Source organism: Antrostomus carolinensis, unplaced genomic scaffold (genome assembly GCF_000700745.2).
Source record: "Antrostomus carolinensis isolate BGI_N321 unplaced genomic scaffold, ASM70074v2 scaffold7823, whole genome shotgun sequence".
In the NCBI taxonomy this organism is placed as follows: domain Eukaryota; kingdom Metazoa; phylum Chordata; class Aves; order Caprimulgiformes; family Caprimulgidae; genus Antrostomus; species Antrostomus carolinensis.
The window spans coordinates 1-22,764 of NW_010303096.1; the positions used below are offsets into that span (position 1 = coordinate 1).

At 37.8% G+C, this 22,764-nt stretch overlaps 1 protein-coding gene across 1 annotated transcript; it reads left to right on the forward strand.

The window, feature by feature from the left end:
* Positions 1 to 2,530: 2,530 nt before the first annotated feature.
* On the forward strand, positions 2,531 to 22,483 carry ATG3 (autophagy related 3; the record flags this gene model as incomplete). Its single annotated transcript, XM_010163975.2, has 11 exons — positions 2,531 to 2,581; positions 5,819 to 5,868; positions 7,063 to 7,133; positions 7,970 to 8,077; positions 10,091 to 10,140; positions 12,210 to 12,291; positions 12,811 to 12,845; positions 13,618 to 13,773; positions 14,430 to 14,557; positions 20,478 to 20,546; positions 22,260 to 22,483. Coding segments are annotated over 11 exons (882 nt in total), but the record flags the coding sequence as incomplete, so codon positions are not given.
* Positions 22,484 to 22,764: the final 281 nt, after the last annotated feature.

Here is a 22,764-nt window from a genome sequence, read left to right on the forward strand (position 1 = left end):
GGAGCGTGTGGGAGGGAGGCAGGGAGGGAAGCTGAGCTGGAGCTCACGTCCCCTGAGGGGTGGGAGCACTCCCCTGGCAGGTGCAGGCCTTCGAAGACCAGGTGTTACTGGTCCTACTCGAGGAATAACTTATTTGTTACTATTTTCTATTAAAGTGACCAAACTTTACCTGTTTTTAGACCAGGAATGGAAATTCAAAGGTGCTTGTGTACCCGTAGGCTTAAGCCTGGTTTCAGGAAGGCGTTGCAACGGTTATTTTTGGGTAGGAGTGCAACTTCTTCAGCTGACATAAATAAAACCTAGTCACATCTTCCCTATGTGAGCAGGTATAAAGTTATGTAGCATAGCTTATTTCTGTATCATCACTAGTATATTGATACAAGCCTTTGTGTGCTAAAGTAACTGCAAATAGTAAAAATGGACTGTTTTGTCCTTGAGAGTGAATTCTGACAGGCTGCTTATAAAGGTCGGCAGCACATCTGTTAGAATTCCTGTTACTGCTTATTTCAGTAGGAACAAATCGTGGTTTTCTGCAGTTGTTAGACTACATCTAATCTTCTACCTCCTATTTACAAATACTTTTTGTGTAAAACCCAACTTTGTGTGTGAATGATAATTTGTCAGCAGTTCTTTCATTACAGAATTTCACAATTTTCCGTGTTTCTGAAAAAGTACATCTGTAATTGTTTATGAGAGCAACCTCTCTGCTTGTGGCTTTGTGATGTGACCTTCATTATGCCTTGTACTCTGCAGCCTAAATCTTTGAGCAGGAGACAATAACGCTCAATTATTAATTGAACTTGTCCCTCCTGTGGTCTATAGTATGCTCTTGCCTGGATAGTGGACCTTTCTAGAGTTCACCACCAATGTGATGCATATGGGCTGCAGTGAAGTTGTGGTGTGGAAAGGTGAAGTGACTTCTTTACTGTTGTACAGTTGTTGTTGCACAGCTGGTGTGATAGTGGAGGAATTCCTGTGCCCAGATATACTACTGGGAGGAGACAGGAGTAGAACCTCCCACAAATGGGAGGTGTTAATATTATGTGTATATGTACCCTTTACAAGGGGTTGAAATACATACTGCAACTTGGTAATGTCATAAAGAAACCCATGTCTCTTGCTAGCTTACATATCACCTTAGGGAACAGAGGGTGGATATTTTACATATTTTCTTTATGTAGTTACAGAAACACAAGTTCGTGCATGTTGCCTACTGCTCGTAGTTCATTTTGAGGTTAAATAGTAAGTTGTCTCCACTGTGGTGCTGTATCGTGTGTTATTGAGAATTCTCAGTTTTACGGCAACCCAAATTGCTAAATTAGGGTTGTTTGAGTTTCTTTGATTTCCCGTTAACTAGCGTATAGTGATGTTATGGTGTTTGTACAACTGTTGTTTTGCTTATCCTTACTCTTGTTCTTAAATATCTCATCTTTAGAAATGGGAGAGAAGGGAAGTGATCAGTATCGTGTGAAACGGGTGTGCCCATTTCATTTTACATAGCAGGGGTGATAGCATGCGCCAGGGTGAAGCATTGAGAATAACTGAGTTAAGAGGCAGCTGATTTCCTTTATTGTTTTCCTAATGATGGACTAGAGTGAAGTTGTAGCCAAAAATGAGGTACTTTTCAGTTACTGCTTTTAGTCTTGATAGAAAAAAAAAAAAAAAAGTTCTTTAGAGCAGGAAGTTATTTGGTAACTGGTGACGCAAAAACTTGAAAAGTGAGTTATACCGTGGTTGAAATTGTATAATTTTTCAAAAGCCATTCTTTGGTAGCTCTGATGCTGGGGAACAGTGGGTTTCCTTGATGCTTGAGGCATTTTTCTGAAGCAAAAAACAGAAACAGAAGTCTGAAACAAAATACACTTACTGTAGATTTGAGTATGCTAAAAATGTTGTATCCTTAAACTTCACGGATGTCACCTTTAATGCAAGAGTACTTCATTTCCCCGTGCAGAACTAAATCATGTTGCTGCTTGCTTCATAAAAAACATTATGATATGAGAAAATCAGATCTGTTTCCATGGGGTACAAAATGAAGGCACAGAAACAGATACAAAAAAGTCTTATTAACTTTTAATTTTAATAACTTAGTTATTACTAAGCGAATGAAGGTGCAGAAACAGATACAAAAAAGTCTATTAACTTTTAATTTTAATATAATTAAATTTTAATTTTAATAACTTAGTTATTACTAAGCCTTTCTACGTAACTTTTCCTACTGCAGAGAAAAATCAGTTTGGCCATTCATTTCATGACCTTCCTTAACTGCGAAGCCTCTTGTTGATGCATTGCAGGGCTTTTCAGCGCCTAGAACAATCCCAGAGTCCTGACTGTGAGAATCACTGATTCCAGCTGGTTTTCTGGAAGCAAGCTGCCTATCAGCCCTGGCAGAGGTTGCCTCCAAGCTGATTCACAGATCTCTGTGGACAGAGCTAGCTCCAAGACAAAAGTAGAGCAGATGTTTGTTTTACCGGTAAGGTGAAGGACTTTGATTTGTCAGCAGTTCTGAAAATTTCTGAATTTCTGTTCTTTATTGCAGGAGTCCAAGTTTAAAGAAACTGGAGTAATTACACCTGAAGAAGTAAGTATTTAGAAACTTTGAAGTGTATTTTGAAAGTAGTGATAAACTTTACTCAAAATGACAATGTTAATCTCAAACAGTTCCTGTCTTTGCCAACTAATTATTGCTTCTTGAAGCAGTTTCCACAAAGTAGAAGTTCTAAATGGCCCTTTTAATCTACAGATGAAGTAGATCAACAGAATTCCTCTTGAGATGACACTTGACATAGGGATATGGGATGCTTTTTTCCTGTATTACGTCGTGAAAAGCCTGTAAGGAAGCTCATTCTGGGTCGATAGCTCCATTTGTCATGGGAGTTCAGGGCTAAAACAAGAATATATTGATTTCCAAGGTCTTTCCCATAAGCAATTCAAAGGGGAGCGTGTGTCTTGGGAACAGTCTTTGCTTACCTCACTTTCAGTTCCTTCCAAGGCTCTGGCTAAATCATTACATATCCTTGTCCGCACCAAGTGTCCAATGATTATTTTTTTTTCCCTCCTCTTCTCTACAGGCTACTTCAGGCTGGTTGTATTTTGGATTGCTGTCGAGAAGTTGCAGTTTTTTAAGGAGTCTACTGCAAAAAGAAACAAAACAGGATTTTTTTCTAGAATAGTAAAAATACTGATAGTGCAGTGCTGTTTTCACTTCCCTGTTCTGCTTTTTCCCATATTAAAGTGCTGCTGTTCTGAAAATACGTTGTCTTTACAGAGGTATAAGAAAACAATGTTAAGACTGTTAGGTAGAATGAAGGAAAAATGAGACAGAATGTACAAATGTGAATATGAGATGGAAGAAGATGGAACAAATAGTGACTGATACAGGTAGATAATGTGGACAGAAGTAGTTTTCCTGACATTGGTACCTAGCATTTTTCTGCTATGTTGCATGGCAAGCACACACTCGTGCTTTCAATGCTCCAGAAGAGAGTACCACTCAGAAAAACAGACTTAGCAACATGATGTTCTGCTCTTCTGATAATCATACATATACATGTGTATTTATATAAATGTTTATATATTATATATTACATGATAATATATTTATAATCTGTATTATCTATAAAACAAATGAGAAAGTCTAGACAAATCTTGTAGTAATGCTTAATCCCGTTTTGATCTACGGGAGAAAACTTTGCGGTAGTACTGAAAAAAAGAGTACTTTCTAGAGAACATAGCAAGAACCACGCTGTGTTACGTTAAACAGTTTGCAGCATTTAAACAAAGGGAAGAGAATACAAATAGTATGTATTCTCTGTATAAAGTTAGATGCTGATAGGATGAATAAATTGGATCCTTCAAAGCAGTAGTCAAGGGAAACAGGTACCCAGCAGGATGAATGTTTTGTTAAATTTAGGTGGAAGTGGAGCATCGATCTGCTGATTGTCCCTTTGACAGTCTTTCCTCTTCCCTGATGATTTCAGTCTTTATATAGTCATGACTGCTAAAGAAGAACTGAAGTAATCTGTAATGATGCTAGGATGTTATCTTTGAATGAGTCTGGATTTCTTGGGTGATGGGTCTCAATTTTACTGTATTATAGTTTGAGATGCTGGCTGTTTCAGAGACTTTGTGGGGTTCCTGTGGCTTGTCTCTGAAGATGAATCAATTAGTGATAAAGCTACAGACGACTCATTAATCAAACTCAACACCTACTTCCTCTCTTCATATATCTTTGTACTTGGTTTATATTCAACAAATTCTTGCCTGTCATGAGTTCTTACTAGTTAATACCTCAGAAAGGCACCACCTGTTTTAATTGTATATGTAAGTACAGGCAAACATTAAAAATAATCTTTCCAGGAGTAGAAGTAAGATGATATCTGATTCCTTGCCACTTTTGCAATATTGATTCAGGTATGAGATAGAATTGGTACGTGGGAAATAGAAAGTGAAACCAGCTGGATTAGTTACGCTGCCTAAGCTGGAGAAAATGCAAATGAAATGTCAAGTATTGTTTTAGGTTTTTGCATCTGTTAGACCCACAAAGCACGCTTTAAATTTTTATCATCTTTAATTATATACCTCAACATTAATGCCACAAACAGTGTTCCAGTTCCTTGAACAGAGAATTTTAAAGAATTCTAGAGTTTTGTGTGTTATGTGTTATTATGTAGAGGCTAATGAGGTTTAAAATTTCCATGTGTATTGGGAGGGATTGCTGTTTTCTGTAAAGTGAAGATTTCACTGTTGCAGAGATTAAGTCTGTTAATCCATATGCGGTGGATGTTGTGGTATTTTCCACTACACTGATACGCTTCGCTTTGGAGGACATGGTGAGAAAACGGCTGACGCTTACACTGCAAGCCTGTTGTGTCACAGTACAACAGCTTCTGGTCAGCTAGGAAGTATGTTGTTATAAACTGGCATTTTAAGGTAAAAAACCAACTAGCAATAGGTTTGTACCTCATTTTCCATAGTAACTGGTGCAAAGACAGCACAAATCACTGTTCTTAAATGCAGGCTTCCCTTCCTCAATTGATGTGTACAAGAAATAAGCCCAGTGGGTTAACTTTGCTGGGTGAATTTTGAGTTTGTACACAAGTCTAGCATGAGTTTTCCGATATCACTTTCATGTAGTGATGTGATTTTTATAAAAGCCTTTATCTCTGCTACTAAGAGCAAGTAGAGTGCAGATTTTTAAAAGCTATTTCTTCAGAACAAAGGTATACATAAATTTTTCAGTGTACTAAGTACCTGGTTATCTATATTTAGTTAACATCAGTGGTGAACTATCACAGTGGTGGTCATTACTTAAAATTTATATTGTTTGTTTCTCTGTTGCAGTTCTCTCACTGGCTCAGTGAATTTGAAATCTCACTTTTTTTTCTTGCTGCAAAATTGTTTTGAACACAGAAAGATAATTTTTTTTTATATTAAGCTCTTAATTGTCTTTATAAAACTTTGAAAAGGGGCAAATAAAAGCAGTTTCTTCATCACAAAGTAAACAATTTACTGGGTCTAGAAACTTTTTTGCTTGTTACAAGACTGGTAGGTAATACCACAGCTTTTTAATCTTGATCTGAATTTGCTATTGTGCTTAGTATGCATTTACTTCAGGTTAAGTTGATTTATTCTTTGGGTTTTCATACTTAGCTGAGAAATTGAGTTAAAAGAAAGCATCCAACTGAAGTAAATAGTTCCTAGTTACATACTTAATCTGTCAAAGGAATGTGAAACTGAAATACTAATATTAAGGAAAATTGGAGATTTTCCTTATGCCATATTTAACAGTACTTTAATTTTTTTCCTGCCTTAACAGTTTGTCGCAGCTGGAGATCACTTGGTTCACCACTGTCCTACCTGGCAATGGTAAGTAAAATCAAAAGAATTCTAGAAAGCTAGCATCCCTACCTATGCTTTGATGTGTTTCCATTAGATACAACTATACAGTTGTCTCATTTCAGAGTAGCACATGAACTCCTGCGGTAGAACTTGTGCTGTTTTTGTGATGAAACAGTCAGGCAGATTGTGTTTATGGTTCTGTGTAGCAGTAGTTGAGATGATGATTTGGCTGAGGATGTTTTGTTTGTTTTCCTAAGGCTTTAGAAGAAGTAAGTTGGTACATACTGTGAATGCTTTCAGTGCTTGGCTGCAGTAGCAGCATGTCTCCCTGAGCTTGTCTTGGTGACTGAAAAAGCGAAGGCTGTGTGCGACTGGAATTGCTGGGAAGTCGTTGTAATTGGTGTATTTTAGACAAGCATTTGTTAATTAAATTCGTTCAAATTGGCCCACATCAGATCAGTCTGTGCAGTGCTTGCCCTTGGAAATCCCTTCTCTTTCATGTACAATAAGATGCTTCCTGATGTTTTACTGGTATCTTGCATTATAAAACTAATCAGTTAGTGCCTAAATGGGCATTGTCTGTGCAGTTGGTATTATCGAGGTTCTTGGCTCTGTACTGGGCCATGAAGAGCTGAAGAAGGAATTATTATGCTTGAATCATTGTTTCTTGCCTTTTCACTGTCTCTTTCAGAGAAAACATGATGTTGAGTCTGCTCTGTGTGCTAGCAGTTTGGAACAGGCTATTTGAAACATTACTCTTACTTCAAACCAAAAACCACTGAAGGTGAAAGCGAATCTTTGAGTAATGTGAGCTTGGCAAAGATTACCTGAGCTCTGGTGACAGTGGGCAGGTTCTTGCTTTTTCTGAAGTTGCTTTCTTCAGACATTTGGGACTATGTTGCTGCTGATCCTGGAAAATTTCACATAGACTAGTTTGTTCTGTCAACCTGTCTTTGCTTGCCCATCTCAAAGTGAAAGCAGTATTTGAAGCAGGAAAAAGTTTTGATCCAAGACTCCATAGTTTAGGGGTGGACAACCTTTTGGACTGCATACCTATATCAAAGTCTTTGTATAGGGAAGAGTAAAGTCATAGCAAACAGATTATGAGAACAGGTCAAGAGGAGCATATAAAATGTTTTTGATATACAATGAAAATAGAAGAATTCTTTTGTTTACAGATCATAAAATCCTCAACCTCTTTTGGTGCACTTCATTTTACAGGGCTTCAGGAGAAGAACTGAAAGTCAAGGCTTATCTGCCAACTGACAAACAGTTTTTGGTAACTAAAAATGGTAAGGCTGAAGTTTAAATGTAGGTGTTGTTAGGATTGATAGCCTGGGTGACTGTGCCGTCAGTTCTACTGGCTGCTTGTATTGACAGGAGAAGCAAATGTCTTGCATTTGGTATGCTTTGGCTTTGCAATATTAAAAAAGTTTTTCCTGCACATCTAAAATCTTTTCCTTAGACCAGTTCAGTTGTTAGCAGTGCTTTATACTAGTAGTACAGCTTACCTTGATAAAGTAGAAATGAAGTTTAAACATTATAAACCTCCTTGTCTGTCTTTCCTTTCACCTGTCCTTCAACTTATATTTAGTGTCTAAAAGAAAAATACATTTATTTTGCTCTTCCCTTTGGAAAACTCAGACCATTGAAGTGTTCCTGAAACATAGCTAATATATCACTTAAATAGCTGATGCAAACTTTTAGCAGAATTCTGAAGACAAATCAGTTTGGTAAACTGATGCTAATCCAGACAGAGTTGTACTTAGACTAAAAGTTGTTTAGTAATGTGAAGAAAGCTACTAGTTTGTTTCCGGTTGTTAGCAAATGAGAAGTTAATTCTTTTCTAATCCTTAAGAGTTTGGGTGAAAGTGCTCTAATGGGTAACAGAAGAATGGACATTTAAGGCCACTGCAAGTGTTGTATTGTACACGAAATAAAGTATCTGATGTAGCACATCACCATAATTTTTAAATTAATGGTTTTGCATTTGAAAGATGCTTTTAGGATTCTTTAAATAAGGATATATGAGAGACTACCGCATTTCAGAAGGCCTGGTAGGATAATTTCTTGCTCCAGTCTGGTTTTGTGTAGGAATGACTGCATTTTGTTTTGCAATCTTTTGCAGTGCCGTGCTACAAAAGGTGTAAGCAGATGGAGTACTCGGATGAGCAGGAAGCAATTATAGAGGAAGATGATGGTGATGGGGGATGGGTAGACACTTTTCACAATGCAGGTATTCAGAGTCTTGCTTCAGACTTTGCATTTGGTAATCTGAAAGATTTTCAGTTTCCATGTTTAGAAGGTAAAATCTGTTTTATGTATAGATGACTGTACTAGTGTCTAATCTGGAAGAAATAAGTGATGTTGTCACCTACCCACTTGATTGTTATATGACTACTCGAGTATTTAACTGTATTCCTGTATATGCCTGAAACAGGCTGCTTTTTAGAGGTGTTGACAGTAAAGTATTTCAATATTCTCCTATAAAAAAGTTCTAGGAAGTTATTTTAAAAAATGAGCTCATTGCTTAGAAGACTTTGTGAAGAGAATGCTGGTTTAAATTATTTGTTTGAAGAATATGCAAATTTCTCTTGTTTAGTAAGATTGCATGTGAAGCATGCAGAGATCTTTATCTTAATTATGACCTCAACTGACTTAATTATTTCAGTGTTTCCCATTCCGTTGAATTATTTGTTTGAGCTAAAAGGGGGCATCACTAGAAAGTAGGTATTATCTTAGTATCTGAGGTCACTGTGGGAAGGAGGGCACTAAAAAAAATAAAATATTCTTAAATGCAGAAGTGAGTGTGGGAGGTTATCCTTTTTTACACTGAGACCTTAGATGAGCTTGTGTTTATAAAGAAGTCTGAAAATTACTGCTTACATTAATCTATCTCATTAGCTTTTTTAGCACAGCCTTGTATAAATCCTCTTATTTTTCCCAGAGTTGGCAATTTTATTAGTTTCAGACTGTTTCTTCATGTTCTGTCTTGAGTTAATAAAATTCTGTCTTTCAACGATGTTTTCTCCACCATTTCCAAACCTGGAAGGTACTCCACTCAGTTTTTACTTTGGTGTAAATTCTTGGCTGTAATGTGAAAGAAGTTCTCTAAAAAGTTCAGCCAGGCTGGAGAGAAGAAGAGTGGGAGAAGATACCTTTTGTTTCTGTAGATGTACATTTTTCATCACTGGCAATTCTTAAATGTATCACAGTTCATAACTGAGCACCCTGCACCAAAGAATCGTGTGACATAGCTCTGTCATATCCTGGGATTAAGGAGGCATTCTCCATTTCTGCTGTGGCTAGACTCCTCTGCCAAGTCTTTCTTTTTAGCGTTGACTGGTTTTGGCATCGTACTGTGGTACGATTCTGCCTAGACCTGGCCAGATCTCCAAACACCATCAAAGGAGATTAAAAAAATCTGTTTCCACCTGTTTGTATAGATGTCCATGATAACTCCACTTTTTCTGCTAGGAAAAAAAAAAAACCCACGTGTAAATGATCACACAGGTGCTAGAAATGTATTGTTTCCAAGCAGCGTTCAGCTGGCATTCTTTTTCTTCAGACAGTAATTTCTGATGAACAGTTACTTGATTCCAGGTTCATTTCCATAATGATGTAACTTATTTTTAGCTGAAGAGTTAATTAGATAAAAGTACTATGTCAAAGCAGAATCTTGTCACGTATCCCAAAGAGTACTAGGTGAGAGCTGCAGTACACCTAGAAAGCTAATGGAGATTAACTCAAGAGTTGATACTACTGTGATTTGGGATGGTTTTTACCCCCATTTCCTCTCAGCTAAAAGCATGAAGTGTTCTGGTAGATTGTGCTTTGTCATTAAACACCTTGCTTTCAAGATGCTCAGAAATATTCATAAATTCATGTCTTGGTCATGAAGTTGAGTTCCATGATTGTGACGTGAATGCCTATCCTGAACTCACTTTTATGCAAAAATTCCTTAAAATAAAAATTCAAATTACTTTGCGGTGCTCCATCAACAAAATTTGTATGATGTGCGAGAGCTGTGCTGTTGTGCTCCATGTTGCTGGTATGGTTTGTTTATCGATGTCCAGCACCAAGCATGCTACCAATACCAAATAAACAGCCCTTCACAGATCAAAATTGTTGTGAGATGTAACTTGAAAATATCATATGCTGCTTTCTGAAATCTTTGCAGCCTCTTTCTGTACTATTCTGTAACAAAGAAACAAGCTTTTGTAATGCAAACTTCTTGTTCAACTAACAGGCATAGTGGGTGCAACAGAAGCGGTGAAGGAGATCACACTAGACAGTAAGGTACTTGTTTCTAAATTTTCCTCTTGCTTTATTACAGGACCCAAAAGGTAATAGCAGCCTTACCTGCAGCAATCTAGTATTGCTTGTGAAAGATTAAAAAGTATGTTGTCACTAGGTGTTTTGCAGAGATACATTGACCTTCAGAGCCTGTGATACTAGCCTAAGCGTGTGCATCTCCTTATTACTATGCGGTGTCTACCAAGGCAGTGGTTTTTTTGGAATGTCTTTAACCAGTGTGCTCTTGTGCCAGGCTTCTATGAACTGAAAATGAAATACTGTTTACAGTGATACCTCACCTTGGTGTCTCAAGAAACTAATGTTTGGAGATCCCAGTGTAAAGAAATATTTATATGGAAAAATAACGTAGGGATGTAAAGAATTTCTTTGTAATCTTTAACTACTCCAAGTAGCGTTTTAACACATTTGGTCCTGTTTGACAGGCTTGTGCCCTCAAATTTAGAAGTACTAAATTTTTTTTAATGTATACATGTTACAAAGCCATCAGTTTCTGCACGTTTCCAAAGTGTCCCCCTGCAGCAGGAGCCAAATCTGAAACTTAAGTCCTCAGGAAACTGAGAAGAGTTGGAAGTATTTGAAATGGAAATGTGTTAACTAACATGTTTAAGAAATTAGGAGAAAGTCATAGACACAAAATGCTTTTAAAGATTAATTGGTTGTTAAAGTGGAGTTCTATTTGTATGCTGTGAGACTTTGTTAACCATCCAAGCACCGAGCTTTGGATTCTAAAAATTAGGGGGAAAGAGAATGGACTGCCACATGCTATTGCACAGTTCTAAACAGCTCAAGAAGTTATTGATGTGATGAACTGTGGAATAAATGTATTTCAAGTGAGACTGTGCTGAACATAATGAAAATACTGCTTTTTCACAAGTCAGTAACGTAAGAGTAGCAGAAACATTCCTAAGGATCACCTAAAGGTGATGGCTATTTCTGTGAAACACAATACTTGCAGAATGTTATTGTGATTCACAGCTGCTGTTGTGTGTTATGAATTGGATTTCACTTCTAATATATTGTATGTAGAAGAACTTGCTTGTTGTACAGTACTTAATTTCTGGGACCATAGGTCCAGCCCAGAAGGACAGCTCTTCTTTTGCTAATGTTCTGTTTGCCAAAGCACTTCACAACTTAGTTTCTAACTGGTTTTGGTGTTTTGGTTTGTTTTTTTTTTTTTTAATGAGGAAACCATCCACCTGATGCTGACAATTAGAGCAGCTTCTAATTGTAATCATTATTTGGAGTATTCTCCTAAATTAATTTTTTCATTTCCTCCTTTGAATTTTCCTCTTTATGAAACCTGCAGAAGTTGAGACCTCCCCCTTCTGAGCTTCACTGGGGTTGTCTGTCGGGTTCAGATGCCTATACATTGGCTCACAATGCCTAAAAAAAAGTTGGCTGAGGGCTTGTGCTGTATTCATTTCTGTTGGACTGTGCTATATCAGACAGTGATATCAAAATGTGATATCTTTTGGGACTCTCTTGTGTTTTAAAAACAATTACAGAACTGGGTGATGCTCTTAGTTTATGGAACTCAGCAACACTCTTAGTCATACGATTTAATTTTAGGTAGTCCTGCAGGGAGTTGGACTCAATCATTCTGTGGGTCCCATCCAACGTGAAATATTCTGTGATTGTATAACTGCTGCGCAGTTGGCTGTGGGTTGGGACATACAGAATCTTAACCTACGTGTTTAGTCATAGCTGTTTAGTCATTGCCTTTCATTTCAGATACGTGGGTTTTTTGAAAAGCAATTATGGTCTGTTTAACATGATGTTTATTCTTCTTTGCTTAGGAATTAAATCATTCCAGATTACGAAGTCAAAGGAGAACTTTTCAGTGGATTTTTAATGTCCTACTAGGACTTTGATACTAAGTTTGGTTAATAAGCAAATACTTGAGTTCAGTGTAGTCCTTTTTAATATTGCAGAAATTATTTTTCTGGCTCGCTCTATGTTTTGACTGGACTTGTACCTTAAATTTGCTGGGGCTGTTAGGTTGTATAGATCCAGCAGTCTTTAAAGCAGTGTTTTCAATTTAACTTCTAAAGGATAATATAAAAATACCGGAATGTTCAGCATCTTGTGAAGATGATGATGAGGAAGATGAAGGAGAAGCTGCAGACATGGAAGGTATTTCCTTATATTGAGTGGGATGTGCTTTATTTCAGGCCTTTAGCTAAAGCAGTACACTCTAAGAAAACACTACTCTTTTTTCATGGAGTACACGCTGAAAAATTGAGCAGATATACACTCTTTAACATCTTTTGTATGATCTTGTTGATGCATGTTTACTCTAACTTGTGTGCTGAAACCTGTGTGAATGTTAGTGACTGTGAAATTAATTAATTAGCAGAACAGATCCAAGCAAGTATAAATTAGGGATTTAGCACAGCTTCCTTCGCGCTTCGTATCTACACTTAAACTCAGTCTGCCTACTTAAAACCACTTAAGGATTGTTCATCATGTATTTACTGTAGTCTTGGTCAAATCTGTGTTAAAAAAGCTATAGTCTGGTTTGGGGATTGGGAAGCCTACCTGAATAAATCATCTTTAGATACATGTAGATTGTTTTAAAGGAGTTGTTTATGAATGAGAAATATGATGACTAGTTACAAGCTGAACACAGAATTTTATGGGTCTTCTTTTCAGAGTATGAAGAAAGTGGGCTATTGGAGACAGATGATGTGAGTGAACAGTTTTCTATCTTGTCTGTTACCGTGCTTATCACCAATATGAGCACAGGCAAAGTAAAAACAATGATAACAAGGGGCTGACATAACAAGTTACGAGCAGTGAGATTACTGAGCCTGGTTTCCTGTGGATTTATCTCCTGCCAACCTACTGCAGTAACCTTATCACTTAGGTTCTCAAAGATTTTGATCACAGTAATTTTGCTTTTTTTCCTGATCCTTTTTGTTCTGCTTACACACAGCATAACAGGTAAAAAATGCTGTGGTTATTCTTGAGGCCTACGCGTGAAGGATGAGTGCTTCACAGATTCAGTGGATTACACAGATGCACCAGGCTGTCATGAGAGAAAACAGAGAGCGTGATTATTTTGGTACTCTGCTAAGGCTTTCATGTACCTGCATAAACTGAGACCTCTGCCTTCCGAATTTAATTGGAATTGTCTGTTGGGTTCAAAAGTTATTGGTGAAAGAAGGGAGGGGGATATGACAGGATAGTTGCATGCTTCCTTAAGGAATTGGACCTTTTTAAAAAAAAATTAAAAACTCCACCAAAAATAAAACCACAAACCACTTAGCGGGAGAGAAACTGATATTCCTGATTTAAAGATAAAAACAAAACCCAAAAGTCTATTTTTTTATTATTTTTTTTTAATACTCACTTAAGAACTTTAATTCCAGTTTTACAGCTTTATGTAACCACTTAGAATGGGAGAGGAGGGAACCCAAACAAGACTATACTAATGTTGTTATTTTTACCTTGAACCAGGCAACGCTTGACACAAGACAGATTGTAGAAGCTAACAAATCTAAAGTTGATGTTGGAGGAGAAGATGCTATTCTACAGACTAGAACTTATGACCTCTACATCACATATGACAAATATTACCAAACTCCAAGGCTCTGGTTATTTGGATATGATGAGGTATAGCTGTGTTTGGTTTTTTTCCCCGCTTCTGTGAAATAAGACTCACCGTGTCAAATAGCAAGGCTGGTTTTTTCCTTATTCATAGTAGAATTTCAAAGGAAAAAATGGTGAGAAAACCATGGTACCGTCAGAGTTGCAGACAGGACTTATGGTATTTGCAGGAAGTAGGAACAATTTCAATGAAAATTGGACTTGGTAACTGAGCACATTTGGAAGGAAGGAAATCAGGCTCTGTCATCTGAGTTTCTGTTAACTCTGTAGAGCTAGTAATAACCCTAGTAAACTTAGTTAAGTAAGCAAGTATGTGTTTTCATGATCTTCAGAGGGAGGGGATTAGATAAATCACTCTTCCCTTTAATGACTAAGTTTCTTGAGTTAAAGCTGGTTTGGGCTTACAGCTCAAATACCTAGATGGGAACCTAGATGGTTCTCAAATACACTGACTTTACAATTCACCTGGTATGTTAAAACCAAAAATTTGTGCAGGACCATTTCTACACCCTATGGATTTAAACACACGTGGTACCTTCAGTACTGTTGTATATTAGATGCTTGTAATGCTTCATCTGTTCGTGCTGCTAGAATCTTTTGCTCCTTCTCAGCACTTCTTTGTTAGAAATGCTTTTGTTCTTGTGTTCCTTTTTCCTGTATAGCAACGGCAGCCTTTAACAGTAGAGCATATGTATGAAGACATTAGTCAAGATCATGTCAAGAAAACAGTGACCATTGAAAACCATCCTCATCTTCCTCCACCTCCCATGTGCTCAGTTCATCCGTGCAGGTAAGTCGTTGTTTCTGGTCTGCTTCAGAATGCAGACAAAGGCACTTCACTGGTCTTGTTAAGGATTTGGTTCAGGTTTTCTGGACATATTTCCACATGTGGCTGCCATAGTGGTCTGTTAGCTTCTGAGGGAGTATGAAAGGAAGGTATTAGCAATTCTTATTCCAGTGCTCACTGCTGCAAGTGTTTTCTGCAGTTAGAGCTGTCTTCTCTCTGCTCAACTTGCTTTTCCTCCACTTCCCTATAGACTCCACAAGATGGCAAACTACTAGAACGCTATAAAAGAAAGTTCTCCTATACTTTCTGCTATTTTTTGGGGAGGATAAAAGTATAGTGTATACTTTGGGAGCAGAAAAAGCTATTTGAACATGAAATAACTCTGTCTTATTTTGTAATAACTACCTGCTGCTCTCCTAGAAGTCCTTGAAATTTTACACTGATAAATAGATATCCTCTGATTGCCACCCTGAAATACTTGAACTCAAGTGCAAAATGCACTTATGTTTTTATAGTCTTTTCTGTTCCACATTTCTCACTCAAGACATAGGGAGTCTGTAGCTCGACTAGCTGCAGAGATATTTTTTCTAGGTCTTTGGAAGGTGTCTTTTGTCTTAGAATGTAGGCCCTAACGTCCTTTTAGGTGTCTCAGTGATACAGAGCCAATATCTTAAATAGTGTAACTCCTCAGCTTCTTGATAGTGTGATGTTCTTAGAGAAATGAGTTTGGGTTTTTATCTCATTTTTAAAAGAGACACCCTTTGTAGTCTTGCATATGTTTAAAAAATAAAAATCATGATTGCCCTTTTAAGTCTTGTGATTTCTTTTGACTTAAAGAAACATTTCTGGGATCCATATCACTAGCTGAGGTGTCAGATAATCAGCTTGTGATAGTTTTGACAAGTCTGTTGACAAGCTTGTCATAGTTTTTGCAGACTCAAAACATTCCTGTTTCTGGTTTAGGAATTATTTGATCATAAGATTAGTTTTGGGAAGGGTATAACATTCTTTAGAGAGAAAGAGAGAGAGAGAGAGAGCAAGGAAGCTTTGCACATATATTCATGGGCTTTGTAAATCTGTTATGTTGTGTTTCTTCCTGTTCATAGTTCTTTAACTACTGCTTTACAACAGTCTTTGCTTTCAGCAAGCAGTCAGACTTATATCTGGAAAATACTGAGCAGAGAAGCCATTATACAACAGGGAAATAACTTTTTCCCCAGTTTAGCTGTCTTGTAGAAAAATTTAAAGTAGTAAAATTAAAATCCTCAGATTTAAGTCTAGAGGAACACAACAGACCCGTGGAAATGTCAGTCTTGGTGCTCAAGAGTAGTACAGGAAGCAGAACTTAGAAAAGTGTTCTGAAAAGAATAAAGAATAGAACAGAAAACAGCATAAAGACAGCTCAGGGGGGATCTGATTAATGTTTTTAAATATCTAAAGGGAGGGTGTCTAGAGGACGGATCTAGACTCTTCTCACTGGCACCCAACAATAGGATGAGAGGCAATGGGCATAAACTGCAGCATAGGAGGTTCCACCTGAACATAAGGAAGAACTTTGCTGTGAGGGTGCCAGAGCACTGGGACAGGTTACCCAGAGGGGTTGTGGAGTCTCCTTCCCTGGAGATACTAAAAAACCGTCTGGACTGGTGCTCGCCAATTTAATGCTGGTATGAATTTGGATTGAGTGTCTTCATGGATGACAGCTCAGTGTGTATGTTTTCACTTCTTCCTCTGAAGCCAGTGAAATGCCAGTGCCTTTGTTATGTAATCCACATCTACATTCAAAGAAATGGTTTGCATCATGACACTTGTTCCAAGTAGTCTTTTAAGCATGAAAGAACTGATTGATGTCATGGTGAGACAGATTTGTTGATAGTCTTAAATGTGGAGGAAACTTTAGTCCTTCTCAGAAAGCAATCTAGTTGACTGGCAACTGCTTAACATTGGAAAGGTTTGAAAAGGTCTTCTTGAGACTGTGAAGAAAGAGGCTAACAGCGTATCTAAGATGGATGTTTTAAGTATGTTCTCTTACCCTTCGAGGTGAACTATTGTGTTCAGTTCTGGGCCCCACAGTTCAAGAAGGACAGGGAACTGCTGGGGAGAGTCCAGCACAGAGCCACCAAGATGATTAAGAGAGTGGAACATCTCCCTTATGAGGAAAGGCTGAGGGAGCTGGGTCTCTTTAGCTTGGAGAAGAGGAGACTGAGGAGAGACCTCGTTAATATTTATAAATATGTTAAGGGCAAATGTCATGAGGATGGAGCCAGGGTCTTCTCAGTGATGCCCAATGGTAGGACAAGGGGCAATGGGTGTAGCTGGAACACAGGAGGTTCTGCTTAAACTTGAGAAGGAACTTCTTTACAGTGAGGGTGACAGAGCACTGGGACAGGCTGCCCAGGGAGGTTGTGGAGTCTCCTTCTCTGGAGACATTCAAGACCCGCCTGGACGCCTTCCTGTGTGATTTCGGTTAGGTTCCTGCTCCGGCAGGTGGTTGGACTGGATGATCTTTTGAGGTCCCTTCCAATCCCCAACATTCTGTGATTCTGTTTTCTTTAATTGGTAAGGCTAACAGCTAACAACGTGTGGGCTTCTGAGGTGAAAAATAATAGCCAAAAGTGTTGGTTTGTTCTTAATTTGGCTAGGAAGTACTAGTGCTTAGCTCTGCTGCTGCTGCTTCCTTGCAGGTTACAAGAATTGTGTAATGTATGGTTTTTGGATGGTCCTAAACCTACTTGGCTGTTTCTTTTGACGTGTGTATCACCATGTCATGCGTCAGAGAAAGGAAAGAGATGGCAGTCTCGTGCCGCTGTCAGCTTCTCGAAATTGCTTCTATTTTGAGTAGTGAGTTGAAACTGTTCATCTTGCAGCTCTGCCCTATGTTGTGTTTCTTGTCAGCACTTTTATGGTACTGGGAGGAACATAGTCAACTTCCTCATTAATTGCTGCAGACCCCTTTAATCACAATTCTCAGCTTTTTAATGTGGGTGTTATGGAGGGACTATCAAACTAGTTAACCACCAAATACATTTACAATTAGATCTTAATTATTTGAACTAATTCCAAAGGCTTATTTTTCTCTATTTCAGAATAAACAGTGATAAGCTTCCTTCTTATATACTCTATAGCAGGGAAGTGACTAGAGGCAACTGCAAGGATCAGTGAATTGTAGATCTTAAAGTTAACCAACTGTTGCAGATTCTGAAAGTTTCTCCTGATGGTGATGTTTGTGGGGTTTTCCACGCCTGTCTCATTGTGTGTGAGCAGTTACAGACACTGAATCAAATTCATACTTTTTTTTCTCTCTAAAGTTCACTGTCCTAAAAAGTCTTGCATTTTACCATTTGCTATTGAAGCATGTAGTTGTTGTCCACTACGCTGAAAGCCTTGTGGGAGGCCTTTTATCTCCATGAACTGCAAAGGAGGGGGGGAAATGAATAATTTCTAGTGTTGGGATTTTTTTTCCCATGTGTCAGGAAGGCTTTTATTTTTTACTTTTACTTTCTGATGCTGTGTATTTCCCTTCCAGCTGATACTCAGACAGTGTCAGTATGTCAGCTGTGCTGAATTCCAATGTGAAGTTAATAACAAATACTTTGACTGACAGCTTTGGTCAATTGCAGAGCAGGAGAAGGGTTCTTCAGCTGGAAAGTGAATATTCCTGATGAGAGCATGAAGGGTCATCTAATCAAACTAAGAAATCATCTTGTTTCAACTTATTTTTAACCCCTTAGTGTGTGATTTTAATATATCTCAATTTATTTTCAATAGGAACGGCAATACTTCTAACTTGGAATATGAATAGTAACTCATTTATATTACTTAAACCACCTCAAGAGTTGGTTAATATACTAGAAAGTAAATTAGGTGGGTTTTAGTAGAGGTCTTAGATATCAAATAGATCATACATTTCAAGTGACCTACAAACAGGTCCTGGAACAAGAGCTGGTGAACATGTAGTGTATTTAGTCATCTTGAGTTAAGAGTTACTTAAAAAAAAAATTTAAAAAAATCTATATTAAAAATTGTGATTTCTGGATAGCAGGATACTTTAGATGACATTTCTCACAAAGTTATCTTACTGCTTTCCATTGAGGGAGTATACATATTTCATATTAATTCCTCAAAATTTTCTTATAGAAGGAAACTGAAAACAGGAAACAAACTTTTGAAAGTTTATAAAGCACCTGCAAAGCTTTTCATAAGTAACTGTATGGCAGTAAGAATGACCATTGCTGTGGCCATTATGGAATTCCAGATATCTAACTAGCCCTTAGAAAACAGCAAAGAACAAATGTCATTGAGATGCATGAAGTTGAACCAGTGTCCTGTTCAATACTTTCCATAGCTGTAGGGTGACCTGTATGCTGTGCCAGGACAAAAAATAGTCCACTGTTATGGACGAGGTCAAAACTTTGACAGTTGCCAGGTTCTTATATAGAACCAACGGGCCTTGGCTTCTGATACGGCATGTGTTCTGCAGGGGAATCGTGAGGATCCAGAATTGGAATCAGCTCAAGAGTTAGCTGATTTGCAAAGACCAACAGCACAGTGAATGACAAATGCTGACCTGTAGTGTTTCCCCAGACTTTCATGTTCCTGTTTACAATGTGCCTTGGTAACTTTGCAACAGCTTCCTTCCTTGTGTTTGTAGTTGCTGGCAGCATGATTAATTTTGGCAGTAACTACTAAATGCCAGTTACTCGTCAGCTCCTTGTTCTCGGTAGGCACATAGGTTGTTTCAGGACAGGTATTTTAAACTACTACTGTTAACTAGCTTGCAGTGTTGTGTAGGTGAATGTCCTAATCATGGACTTAAAACAAAGTGGAAGTGTAGATAAAAGTAAGATGAGTTGTACAACCTAGGAGTTTGTGTAATATATATATAAATAAAATGTAAATTAATCGTACAGTAGTTGTCCCTTCTAATTTCACATGTTCTTCATCCCCTGGTTTACGGGGTATAACAACTAACCTGAACACAGACTATTACTTCTGAGGTGTAATCAGTCATGAAAAGATTTGAAGTCTTCATTGTTGGAGATTTTCAAAACGAGACCAGACAAGGTGCTGAGCCGTCTGTTCTGGTTTACTGCTCATTGAGCAAGGAGGGTTGGAGTAGATGATGACCAATCTTTTTCAGCCTTAGCTATTTGGTGATTCCATGTTGTATTCCTAGGATCAGCTTCATACACAAATGTTTATGTAGTTCACAGTAGGTCTGGTATGTCACTGATGACTTAATGTCAGAACACAGTGACCTGAGGAAATGTTTGTCCTCCCCTATAGTGCTTTACAATAACAGAATGACTAGAGAGAAGCAGCTCACTTCGAAACTGTTGATCTGCCACAGAACCTAAGTTACTGCTGTAGCCAGAGGAAGTTTCCATAACCTGTTAGTCTGAGAACAACAGTTCTTAATTTCTGCAGAGTTGGTTTCCTAGGAAACTATGAATTGTATAAGTGTTTGATACCTCCTAAGTTCCACAAATTTAAGAGTGCAGCAGAAGCAGCTAAAAAAGTTGCAGGAATTTCTAGGCATCTTTTTCAGGAGTCATCTGGTGGCTTGTTGCTTGTGAGGATTACCTTCTGGTCGCTTCTTTGGCATTTAGCAATTAACAATTACCCTAGTGACAAGCAATATGTATTGACAATCATTATAGCACTCAGTCTACGCTGTAGCATAGAGCATCTTTTTCTTTCTTGTGAATGTAAAGAGCTGGCAAATAATGTTACATTCATCATTTAGTGTTAACTTTCTGTTATTGTTGAATTTTTTTCCTTAGTAAACTGAAAGCTTCCTCTTGCTGCTTCTGAAGCTAACAGTCCAACACTATTTAATTTGCACAAAACCTGATATTACTGAGATGAAGAGGAAGTTGCTTTTTAAAATAATTATTTTCACTGTTTCTGATCTGTTTTTCAGGCATGCAGAAGTGATGAAGAAAATAATTGAGACTGTTGCAGAAGGTGGAGGAGAACTTGGAGTTCACATGTATCCTTTTTCATTACTCGTACACTATTAGAGATTTCTTGCAGTGTAAGGAGCTGTTACCTCAAGGTTCCTGAACTGGAATGCAATTGTGTGTGAAAGCAGTAAATAACTGTTTGTGGAAGCGCTTACTAGAGTTCTGGGATGAGCTCCTTAGTGCAAACAAATTCTGTTAATCAGTTGTTAGGGGCAGGAGGAGGATGGCAGGAGCAACAGGGAAAGTAGGTAGGATTGAAGGGACAGGATTGAGCCCTTGTTTGTAGGTGTGCAAAGGAGGTAGCTGTGAGTATGAAAATGAGATCCCAGTGTAGGAAGATGAGGCTGGGAGGTTCATAGACTCTGTGCCAGAGTGTGGTGACTCCTCTTGGTACAGCACCTTCTGTATTAGATTTGAATCTAAGATTCATTTCTGAAAGGTTTAAAGGTCCCGTTATTCTCTACTCTGCATGTGAACAATATCTTGGTAAAACTTTCAGCTGATAAAAAAAACCAATTAAAATTACTGAAATGGTTCTGAACATCAATATCAAATGCCTCACAATTAGAATTTTCTTTTAGTGAGGTGACTGATCTTAGTTTTGCTTTGTAGTAATTCATACTGTGCTTTCTGACTGAAGTAACCTCCACGTTAGAAGCAAGCGTGTTCCTTTACCATAACGTTCTAACTGCTTTTGCTGCTATAAGGCAAGCAAGGTGGGATTACTGAGCAGCTATAGGCCCTGAATCAGTAAAATTCTCATTCACTGTATGAGTTGAGACTTGCTCAATTTGTGAAGCAAGCAACTGAAGCTGAACTGGAAAATAACTTTCTGGCAAGGTAGTTCAAGTCTTCTACTCCTCAATAGTTAGAAAGAGCTTATTTTCAAGATTTTTATTACTTTTTTTGCTATTGCTAAACAAATTGAGGGGTTTTTAATAGGCAGTTTCTTCCCTCATTATCATATAGTTTATGTTTGTCAAGAAATGGTCCATGAGACTGACGTGCCAAATTAGTAGGTTTTACTTACATCCAGTACCAATGTAACTTAATTATCAGTTGAAAGTAGTGATTTATCTTCATTTTTCAGTGCACTGTCTGCCGCAGTCCCAGGTGGACAGACGCTTTAGTTTATAATTACCCAATATACTCCAGATTGCAGATTCAGGCCCTGCGTCCATTTGAAGGTGATATACACAAGGGAGACAAGGAAGGTCTCCTCTACAAAGGTAGACTTCTCAGTTTAGCAAAGTTCATATCTCTACTTTCCCTCATCGACACGAATGAGTTCTTTCAAAGGATGGTTCAGAACCAGGAACCTGTTTCTTTTTCTGAGCCACTGAACCAGAGAGGGAGGAGCCTGCTTTCCCTGGCACTAAAGGAAGGTAGCTAGGGATTAGCCTTGCTAGGTGACATTCACTTTGGCATTTGTTAATAACAAATAGTAAGTATGTAGCTGGGATTGTAAATGTTTGTGCAGTGTTCATAAGATTTACTGAAAGTCACTCCTGATTCCCTCTGCTTTAACTGAAAACAAGAAGGTCTGTATGTTTGGGCAAGCCTCAGATGTCATTACCAGAGTTCTGCCTTATTAATTTCCCAGTCTCTTAACTGTATAATTGCTAGGTGTTATTTTCCTATTAGCAAGAAATGCTGTTAAACAGACCATTGAATGTGACTTCTGCTTTTGCTTTACAGGATTTCTAGCTATTGCACGTTTTCCTTAACAAGAAACTCAGGTACCTTCTTATTTTCTTGAAATTTGTACAGGCGGTCATTCCAACGATAGAATATGACTATACGAGGCACTTTACGATGTAACTAAAATAAGAGATGTCCTCCTCTAATTATCAAATCTTTTTTTTTAAATAACCCATCCATGTGACTTATACAACATTATACACAATTTCTGTAACTAACCTTTTATCAAGTTGATGCATTAAAATAAAATGTTCCATTACCAGCCTTTTTAATAAAAATCTTTGTGTGTAATATAAATAAATCACTTTCATTCCTATACAGACACTGCACTAAGGTGGGATTTTTTTCTTCATAATTCTTTCCAGTTTCCTTTCAACAGAGGACTATTTTTGTCTATACTAGAAGCTAAAATCTACTCTCCTAGTAGAAGCCTCATGCTTTTGGCTTAATTTTAGATTCCTGAAAATGTTATTTCCTTCCCGCATTTAAATTCACTTGAAAGCTATGTGGTTTTTACCTTGTTATGAATGGTTATGTTTCCTC